This window comes from Hemibagrus wyckioides, linkage group LG06, assembly GCF_019097595.1.
Source record: "Hemibagrus wyckioides isolate EC202008001 linkage group LG06, SWU_Hwy_1.0, whole genome shotgun sequence".
Classification (NCBI taxonomy): Eukaryota; Metazoa; Chordata; class Actinopteri; order Siluriformes; family Bagridae; genus Hemibagrus; species Hemibagrus wyckioides.
This window is the reverse complement of record NC_080715.1, coordinates 45,020,023-45,032,522: the sequence shown is the minus strand read 5'-3', so window position 1 is coordinate 45,032,522 and position 12,500 is coordinate 45,020,023. Positions and strand designations below refer to the sequence as shown.

Here is a 12,500-nt window from a genome sequence, read left to right as displayed (position 1 = left end):
GCCTCTTTTCACCCTGGTGCCCCAAGCTCCGCCTCTCTCTTTCTAATGTCCCAAGCTCCGTCTCTAGTCACCCTGATTACCCAAGCCCTGCCTCCTACCATCCTGATGCCCCAAGCTCCGCCTCTCTCTTTCTGATGTCCCAAGCTCCGTCTCTAGTCACCCTGATTACCCAAGCCCTGCCTCCTACCATCCTGATGCCCCAAGCTCCATCTCTCTCTTTCTGATGTCCCAAGCGCCGTCTCTAGTCACCCTGATTACCCAAGCCCTGCCTCCTACCATCCTGATGCCCCAAGCTCCATCTCTCTCTTTCTGATGTCCCAAGCGCCGTCTCTAGTCACCCTGATTACTGATTATAATATCCTGATGCCTCAAGCTCCACCACTATTTTTCCTGATGCCCCAAGCTCCACCTCTCTCATCATGATGCCCTAAGCTCTGCCTCTCATTCTGATGACCCAAACTCCATCCTCTTTCATCATAAGATCCATTTTAAAAATCTAAATAACTCTCAAACATTTATGTCTCTCTCTCTCTCTCTCTGCCTCTCTCTCTCCCTCTCTCTCTCTCCCTCTCTCTGTCCATCTGTGATATATTAATCACAGGTTAAGTTCTGAGCTCGGAGCCTCTTCAGGACGTCACAGAGGATGCTTCCTTCCATCTGTCTGTAGTGCCAGGGTCAAAGGTCACAGCACCCTTTTGGCAAGCCAGATTCTATTTTTGCCTTCATTTGTGGTTTTATGTGAAAATAAACCTGGCACAACACACACACACACACACACACACACACACACCTCCCACCAGAGACAATAAAATCTCAGGAGTTTTCTACATTAGCAAGTTTCCATGTGCACTAAACCCAGTCCAGTGTGTGATGTACAGAGTGTGAAGTCAGATTATACTTCTGCCTCAAAGAGGAAACAGAATAATCTGTACAAGGTTCTTTAAGGGTTCTGTACAGGAGCATCTCAAGGGTTCTATAACCCTTAATGTACTCTATCATTACTGTACTCTATCATTACTATACTCTCTATCATTACTATACTCTCTATCATTACTATACTCTCTATCATTACTGTACTCTATCATTACTGTACTCTATCATTACTATACTCTCTATCATTACTATACTCTATCATTACTATACTCTATCATTACTGTACTCTCTATCATTACTATACTCTATAATTACTGTACTCTATCATTACTGTACTCTCTATCATTACTGTACTCTATCATTACTATACTCTATCATTACTGTACTCTATCATTACTATACTCTCTATCATTACTATACTCTATAATTACTGTACTCTATCATTACTGTACTCTCTATTATTACTGTACTCTATCATTACTATACTCTATCATTACTGTACTCTCTATCATTACTATACTCTATCATTACTATACTCTCTATCATTACTATACTCTCTATCATTACTATACTCTCTATCATTACTGTACTCTCTATCATTACTATACTCTATCATTACTATACTCTATCATTACTATACTCTCTATCATTACTATACTCTATCATTACTATACTCTATCATTACTATACTCTCTATCATTACTGTACTCTATCATTACTGTACTCTCTATCATTACTGTACTCTCTATCATTACTGTACTCTATCATTACTGTACTCTCTATCATTACTATACTCTATCATTACTATACTCTATCATTACTGTACTCTATCATTACTATACTCTATCATTACTGTACTCTATCATTACTATACTCTCTATCATTACTATACTCTATAATTACTGTACTCTATCATTACTGTACTCTCTATCATTACTGTACTCTATCATTACTATACTCTATCATTACTGTACTCTCTATCATTACTATACTCTATCATTACTATACTCTCTATCATTACTATACTCTCTATCATTACTATACTCTCTATCATTACTGTACTCTCTATCATTACTATACTCTATCATTACTATACTCTATCATTACTATACTCTCTATCATTACTGTACTCTATCATTACTGTACTCTCTATCATTACTGTACTCTCTATCATTACTGTACTCTATCATTACTGTACTCTCTATCATTACTATACTCTATCATTACTATACTCTATCATTACTGTACTCTATCATTACTGTACTCTCTATCATTACTGTACTCTATCATTACTGTACTCTCTATCATTACTGTACTCTCTATCATTACTGTACTCTATCATTACTGTACTCTCTATCATTACTATACTCTATCATTACTATACTCTATCATTACTGTACTCTCTATCATTACTATACTCTATCATTACTATACTCTCTATCATTACTGTACTCTCTATCATTACTATACTCTATCATTACTGTACTCTATCATTACTATACTCTATCATTACTGTACTCTCTATCATTAATATACTCTATCATTACTGTACTCTATCATTACTGTACTCTATCATTACTATACTCTATCATTACTATACTCTATCATTACTGTACTCTCTATCATTACTATACTCTATCATTACTATACTCTCTATCATTACTGTACTCTCTATCATTACTATACTCTATCATTACTGTACTCTATCATTACTATACTCTATCATTACTGTACTCTCTATCATTAATATACTCTATCATTACTGTACTCTATCATTACTGTACTCTATCATTACTATACTCTATCATTACTATACTCTATCATTACTGTACTCTCTATCATTACTATACTCTATCATTACTATACTCTCTATCATTACTGTACTCTCTATCATTACTATACTCTATCATTACTGTACTCTATCATTACTATACTCTATCATTACTGTACTCTCTATCATTAATATACTCTATCATTACTGTACTCTATCATTACTATATTCTATCATTACTATACTCTCTATCATTACTGTACTCTATCATTACTATACTCTATCATTACTGTACTCTATCATTACTGTACTCTATCATTACTATACTCTCTATCATTACTGTACTCTATCATTACTGTACTCTCTATCATTACTATACTCTATCATTACTATATTCTATCATTACTATACTCTCTATCATTACTGTACTCTCTATCATTACTGTACTCTATCATTACTATACTCTATCATTACTATACTCTATCATTACTATATTCTATCATTACTGTACTCTATCATTACTATACTCTATCATTACTGTACTCTCTATCATTACTATACTCTATCATTACTATACTCTCTATCATTACTATACTCTATCATTACTGTACTCTATCATTACTATACTCTATCATTACTGTACTCTATCATTACTATACTCTATCATTACTGTACTCTCTATCATTACTATACTCTATCATTAATATACTCTCTATCATTACTATACTCTATCATTACTGTACTCTCTATCATTACTATACTCTATCATTAATATACTCTCTATCATTACTATACTCTATCATTACTATACTCTATCATTACTGTACTCTATCATTACTATACTCTATCATTACTATACTCTCTATCATTACTATACTCTATCATTACTATACTCTCTATCATTACTATACTCTCTATCATTACTGTACTCTATCATTACTATACTCTCTATCATTACTATACTCTCTATCATTACTATACTCTATCATTACTATACTCTCTATCATTACTATACTCTCTATCATTACTATACTCTATCATTACTGTACTCTATCATTACTGTACTCTATCATTACTGTACTCTATCATTACTATACTCTATCATTACTGTACTCTATCATTACTATACTCTATCATTACTATACTCTCTATCATTACTATACTCTCTATCATTACTATACTCTATCATTACTGTACTCTATCATTACTATACTCTATCATTACTGTACTCTATCATTACTATACTCTCTATCATTACTGTACTCTATCATTACTATACTCTCTATCATTACTGTACTCTCTATCATTACTGTACTCTCTATCATTACTGTACTCTATCATTACTATACTCTATCATTACTATACTCTATCATTACTATACTCTCTATCATTACTGTACTCTATCATTACTATACTCTATCATTACTATACTCTATCATTACTGTACTCTATCATTACTGTACTCTCTATCATTACTATACTCTATCATTACTGTACTCTATCATTACTATACTCTCTATCATTACTATACTCTATCATTACTATACTCTATCATTACTGTACTCTCTATCATTACTATACTCTATCATTACTATACTCTATCATTACTGTACTCTCTATCATTACTATACTCTATCATTACTGTACTCTCTATCATTACTATACTCTATCATTACTGTACTCTCTATCATTAATATACTCTATCATTACTGTACTCTATCATTACTGTACTCTATCATTACTATACTCTATCATTACTATACTCTATCATTACTATTCTCTCTATCATTACTGTACTCTATCATTACTATATTCTATCATTACTATACTCTCTATCATTACTGTACTCTATCATTACTATACTCTATCATTACTATACTCTATCATTACTGTACTCTATCATTACTGTACTCTATCATTACTATACTCTCTATCATTACTGTACTCTATCATTACTATACTCTATCATTACTGTACTCTATCATTACTATACTCTATCATTACTATACTCTCTATCATTACTGTACTCTCTATCATTACTATACTCTATCATTACTGTACTCTATCATTACTATACTCTATCATTACTATACTCTATCATTACTGTACTCTATCATTACTATACTCTCTATCATTACTATACTCTATCATTACTGTACTCTATCATTACTGTACTCTATCATTACTGTACTCTATCATTACTGTACTCTCTATCATTACTATACTCTATCATTACTGTACTCTATCATTACTGTACTCTATCATTACTATACTCTATCATTACTGTACTCTATCATTACTATACTCTATCATTACTATACTCTATCATTACTGTACTCTCTATCATTACTATACTCTATCATTACTATACTCTATCATTACTGTACTCTCTATCATTACTATACTCTATCATTACTGTACTCTATCATTACTATACTCTATCATTACTGTACTCTCTATCATTACTATACTCTATCATTACTGTACTCTATCATTATACTCTATCATTACTATACTCTATCATTACTGTACTCTATCATTACTATACTCTCTATCATTACTATACTCTCTATCATTACTATACTCTATCATTACTATATTCTATCATTACTATACTCTATCATTACTGTACTCTATCATTACTATACTCTATCATTACTATACTCTATCATTACTATACTCTCTATCATTACTGTACTCTATCATTACTATACTCTATCATTACTATACTCTCTATCATTACTATACTCTATCATTACTGTACTCTATCATTACTATACTCTATCATTACTGTACTCTCTATCATTACTATACTCTATCATTACTGTACTCTATCATTACTATACTCTATCATTACTATACTCTATCATTACTGTACTCTATCATTACTATACTCTATCATTACTGTACTCTATCATTACTATACTCTATCATTACTATACTCTATCATTACTGTACTCTATCATTACTGTACTCTCTATCATTACTATACTCTATCATTACTGTACTCTATCATTACTATACTCTCTATCATTACTATACTCTCTATCATTACTATACTCTATCATTACTATATTCTATCATTACTATACTCTATCATTACTATATTCTATCATTACTGTACTCTATCATTACTATACTCTATCATTACTGTACTCTCTATCATTACTATACTCTATCATTACTATACTCTCTATCATTACTATACTCTATCATTACTGTACTCTATCATTACTATACTCTATCATTACTGTACTCTCTATCATTACTATACTCTATCATTAATATACTCTCTATCATTACTATACTCTCTATCATTACTATACTCTATCATTACTATACTCTATCATTACTGTACTCTCTATCATTACTATACTCTATCATTAATATACTCTCTATCATTACTATACTCTATCATTACTATACTCTATCATTACTGTACTCTATCATTACTATACTCTATCATTACTGTACTCTCTATCATTACTATACTCTATCATTACTATACTCTATCATTACTGTACTCTCTATCATTACTATACTCTATCATTACTGTACTCTATCATTACTATACTCTATCATTACTGTACTCTATCATTACTATACTCTATCATTACTGTACTCTATCATTACTATACTCTATCATTACTGTACTCTATCATTACTATACTCTCTATCATTACTATACTCTATCATTACTGTACTCTCTATCATTACTGTACTCTATCATTACTATACTCTATCATTACTATACTCTATCATTACTGTACTCTATCATTACTATACTCTCTATCATTACTATACTCTATCATTACTGTACTCTATCATTACTGTACTCTCTATCATTACTATACTCTATCATTACTGTACTCTATCATTACTATACTCTCTATCATTACTATACTCTATCATTACTGTACTCTCTATCATTACTATACTCTATCATTAATATACTCTCTATCATTACTATACTCTATCATTACTATACTCTATCATTACTATATTCTATCATTACTATACTCTATCATTACTATACTCTCTATCATTACTGTACTCTATCATTACTATACTCTATCATTACTGTACTCTATCATTACTATACTCTATCATTACTATATTCTATCATTACTATACTCTCTATCATTACTGTACTCTCTATCATTACTATACTCTATCATTACTATACTCTCTATCATTACTGTACTCTATCATTACTGTACTCTATCATTACTATACTCTCTATCATTACTGTACTCTATCATTACTATACTCTATCATTACTATATTCTATCATTACTATACTCTCTATCATTACTGTACTCTCTATCATTACTGTACTCTATCATTACTATACTCTATCATTACTATATTCTATCATTACTATACTCTATCATTACTATATTCTATCATTACTGTACTCTATCATTACTATACTCTATCATTACTGTACTCTCTATCATTACTATACTCTATCATTACTATACTCTCTATCATTACTATACTCTATCATTACTATACTCTATCATTACTATACTCTCTATCATTACTGTACTCTCTATCATTACTATACTCTCTATCATTACTATACTCTATCATTACTGTACTCTATCATTACTATACTCTATCATTACTGTACTCTCTATCATTAATATACTCTATCATTACTGTACTCTATCATTACTATACTCTATCATTACTGTACTCTCTATCATTACTATACTCTATCATTACTGTACTCTATCATTACTATACTCTATCATTACTGTACTCTCTATCATTACTATACTCTATCATTACTATACTCTCTATCATTACTGTACTCTATCATTACTATACTCTATCATTACTGTACTCTATCATTACTGTACTCTATCATTACTATACTCTCTATCATTACTGTACTCTATCATTACTGTACTCTCTATCATTACTATACTCTATCATTACTGTACTCTATCATTACTATACTCTATCATTACTATACTCTATCATTACTATATTCTATCATTACTGTACTCTATCATTACTGTACTCTATCATTACTGTACTCTATCATTACTGTACTCTATCATTACTATACTCTATCATTACTATACTCTCTATCATTACTATACTCTATCATTACTGTACTCTATCATTACTATACTCTATCATTACTGTACTCTATCATTACTATATTCTATCATTACTATACTCTCTATCATTACTATACTCTATCATTACTGTACTCTATCATTACTATACTCTATCATTACTGTACTCTATCATTACTATATTCTATCATTACTATACTCTCTATCATTACTATACTCTATCATTACTATACTCTATCATTACTATATTCTATCATTACTATACTCTCTATCATTACTGTACTCTATCATTACTGTACTCTATCATTACTATACTCTATCATTACTGTACTCTATCATTACTGTACTCTATCATTACTATACTCTATCATTACTGTACTCTATCATTACTATACTCTATCATTACTATACTCTATCATTACTATATTCTATCATTACTATACTCTCTATCATTACTGTACTCTATCATTACTGTACTCTATCATTACTGTACTCTATCATTACTATACTCTATCATTACTGTACTCTATCATTACTATATTCTATCATTACTATACTCTCTATCATTACTGTACTCTATCATTACTATACTCTATCATTACTGTACTCTATCATTACTGTACTCTATCATTACTATACTCTCTATCATTACTGTACTCTATCATTACTGTACTCTATCATTACTGTACTCTATCATTACTATACTCTCTATCATTACTATACTCTATCATTACTATACTCTCTATCATTACTATACTCTATCATTACTATACTCTATCATTACTATACTCTATCATTACTATATTCTATCATTACTATACTCTCTATCATTACTATACTCTATCATTACTATACTCTATCATTACTATACTCTCTATCATTACTATACTCTATCATTACTATACTCTATCATTACTGTACTCTATCATTACTGTACTCTCTATCATTACTGTACTCTATCATTACTGTACTCTATCATTACTATACTCTCTATCATTACTGTACTCTATCATTACTATACTCTATCATTACTATACTCTATCATTACTATACTCTATCATTACTGTACTCTCTATCATTACTATACTCTATCATTACTATACTCTCTATCATTACTATACTCTATCATTACTATACTCTATCATTACTGTACTCTCTATCATTAATATACTCTATCATTACTGTACTCTATCATTACTATACTCTATCATTACTGTACTCTCTATCATTACTATACTCTATCATTACTGTACTCTATCATTACTGTACTCTATCATTACTATATTCTATCATTACTATACTCTCTATCATTACTGTACTCTATTATTACTATACTCTATCATTACTGTACTCTATCATTACTGTACTCTATCATTACTATACTCTATCATTACTGTACTCTCTATCATTACTATACTCTATCATTACTATACTCTCTATCATTACTATACTCTATCATTACTATACTCTATCATTACTATACTCTATCATTACTATATTCTATCATTACTATACTCTCTATCATTACTGTACTCTATCATTACTATACTCTATCATTACTATACTCTCTATCATTACTATACTCTATCATTACTGTACTCTATCATTACTGTACTCTCTATCATTACTATACTCTATCATTACTGTACTCTATCATTACTGTACTCTATCATTACTATACTCTCTATCATTACTGTACTCTATCATTACTATACTCTATCATTACTATACTCTCTATCATTACTGTACTCTATCATTACTATACTCTATCATTACTATACTCTCTATCATTACTATACTCTATCATTACTATACTCTATCATTACTATACTCTATCATTACTATACTCTCTATCATTACTATACTCTATCATTACTGTACTCTATCATTACTATACTCTATCATTACTGTACTCTCTATCATTACTATACTCTATCATTACTATACTCTCTATCATTACTATACTCTATCATTACTATACTCTATCATTACTATACTCTATCATTACTATATTCTATCATTACTATACTCTCTATCATTACTGTACTCTATCATTACTATACTCTATCATTACTATACTCTCTATCATTACTATACTCTATCATTACTGTACTCTATCATTACTGTACTCTCTATCATTACTGTACTCTATCATTACTGTACTCTATCATTACTATACTCTCTATCATTACTGTACTCTATCATTACTATACTCTATCATTACTATACTCTCTATCATTACTGTACTCTATCATTACTATACTCTATCATTACTATACTCTCTATCATTACTATACTCTATCATTACTGTACTCTATCATTACTGTACTCTCTATCATTACTGTACTCTATCATTACTGTACTCTATCATTACTATACTCTCTATCATTACTGTACTCTATCATTACTATACTCTATCATTACTATACTCTATCATTACTGTACTCTATCATTACTATACTCTATCATTACTATACTCTATCATTACTGTACTCTAACAATACTGTACTCTATCATTACTATACTCTCTATCATTACTGTACTCTATCATTACTATACTCTATCATTACTATACTCTATCATTACTGTACTCTATCATTACTATACTCTCTATCATTACTGTACTCTATCATTACTATACTCTATCATTACTATACTCTATCATTACTGTACTCTATCATTACTATACTCTATCATTACTGTTCTCTTTAACATTATTGTCTTTTTATTCAACTTTCAAAACAAAATTTGAAAACACAGCCCCCTCACCCCCCCTCAAACACACACCCAAACACACATACACACACACAAACACACACACACACACAAAAAAAAACACAGCCACACACATATACACACACACACACACACACACACATGAAAACACAGTCACACACATGCACACACACACTGTACACCCTTTAGGAACTCTTCAGGTCACTATTGTTGGGTTGTTGAGCAGATTCTTTACTCTCAAAGTGTGTAAGTGTAATTCAGAGAAATGTGTCAATATCAATTATTTAAAAAGGAGGTGGAGTTTTCACTGATTATTAGCACCCTGTTCTTATTTGTTTTTTTAAGTGATCATATTCATCAAATGACAGGAATTTTGGAAGTGTTGCTCATAACAGAAAGCAGCCAATCAGACGTTAAAATGCACTATGCTATTGGGATATGTGGGTTTTTTTCCTGAATGAAGGTTAACTCACCTGTCACAGTGAGGACCGGCGTAACCCACTCGGCACCGATCGCAGACCACCTGACCGTCTCTGTCCTGGTGGCATGTTGGACTAAAGCTGTGTCGTTTTTGCGTGTACGCCGTCACCGAAAACAGAAAAAGCAAGTAGAACCGTGTGAGAGACGCCATGGTTACACCTCACACCATCACCTCCACATGTCTGGAACAAACTACAGCCCCGAACCACAGAGATCCCAAAGATAGCTGGCCAGGATGAGAAGGTCAGGTTTCGACTTAGCGTCAAACACACCGGCTATTTCCGACACCGTCGCATTCCTGGCTGGGGCAGTTTATTAGGAATGGTGGTGGTGGGAGGGAGTATTGGTGGGTGGCTTCTCTTTCTTTAGCCTCTGCGCTTGGGGCAGTGGAATGTTCAGCTGCTGGGTTCTGTTGCCCGCCAGGGCTGAGAAAAGGGATTAGCCATTAGCATGCTAGAGTGAAGTGATTGTTAGCTTAGCGCCTCAGCTACATTGATGTGGGAAAATCAGATCTGTATCTATCAGGGATATTTTGCTGACTGGAGAAATCAGAACCTTTACACCACGGACAAGATGGAAAAGAGAAGATATATTTTTGTGAAACTTTATGTTTCCAGTGCAGTGAACACTAAAGTACCCATAAATACTCCTCATGTAAGTGAACCGCCACGGGTTCTGCTTATAACCCTCTCTCATACGCAAAAATAACTCTTGTAGCGTTCTAAGATCCAACCATGTGGAATTCTTAAGAAACACCTCTTCCAAAAAGGGTTTCTCTTAGAGCCCTCTCTATAACAACAGGTTGTAGGTTTTTCCCACAGAGGGAAGAACAGAAGTGAAGAGCCAGACATTTCTTTCCATATTTAAAGATATCCTAAGGGGTTCTACTGAGAAGCTCTTCACAGAAGGTTTCCCCACAAAACATAGAACTCATCAGAGTCTCAAAAAGAGTTTTTAAAAGAAAAGTTGACCATATGGAGTTTGTTTTGTTGTTGCCAGTTAACGGGTTCAACTGCTAGAACCTTCTGTCACGAGGAAAAAAAACTCTTAGTATTCAACACAGAACCTTTTAAAGGAGCAATTCAGCAAACAACAACAACTGATTTTTGTCGTGGAGCTGTGACACTACTGTCGCTAACTAATTTAGCCTAGTACAACTAACATGAACAAGTTCAACGTTCTCTGTTTCATAAATACTAGACCTTGAAAGCTACAGGTTAAGGCTGCTGAATTTTAGCTCACCGTTGTTCTTAGCCACTTTCAGATTGTCCTTTACGGAAAGCTACGTGAGAAATTTGAATATATTTTTTGCATAATTCGAGAGTTTCATTAAGTTGTAGATTTAGTCTCTTTCCTCGTGACGTGAACAAGCTTCCATAAATGTACTTACTACCTGGCCTTCAGGTGGACTGATCTACACTCCATCTCTGTTCCTGAAGCGCTTTTCAGTCCGCAGATGACACCTTAACCTGTACGCGCTGACTCCGCCCACTAGGGTACACCCCGCAGTCTTACTTATACATGTCGTTGATAATTAGTCGGATTTT

At 31.9% G+C, this 12,500-nt stretch overlaps 1 protein-coding gene across 6 annotated transcripts in view; it reads right to left on the bottom strand.

Moving 5' to 3' along the window:
- The window catches only part of lama2 (laminin, alpha 2), a 230,178-nt gene that overhangs the window by 81,396 nt on the left and 136,282 nt on the right, over positions 1-12,500 (bottom strand). For all 6 annotated transcript variants that reach the window (XM_058391553.1, XM_058391554.1, XM_058391555.1 and 3 more), the window contains exon 18: positions 10,947-11,033. In XM_058391553.1, coding sequence (XP_058247536.1) covers positions 10,947-11,033 — 87 coding nt within the window. The remainder of the gene's footprint in view (positions 1-10,946; positions 11,034-12,500) is intronic.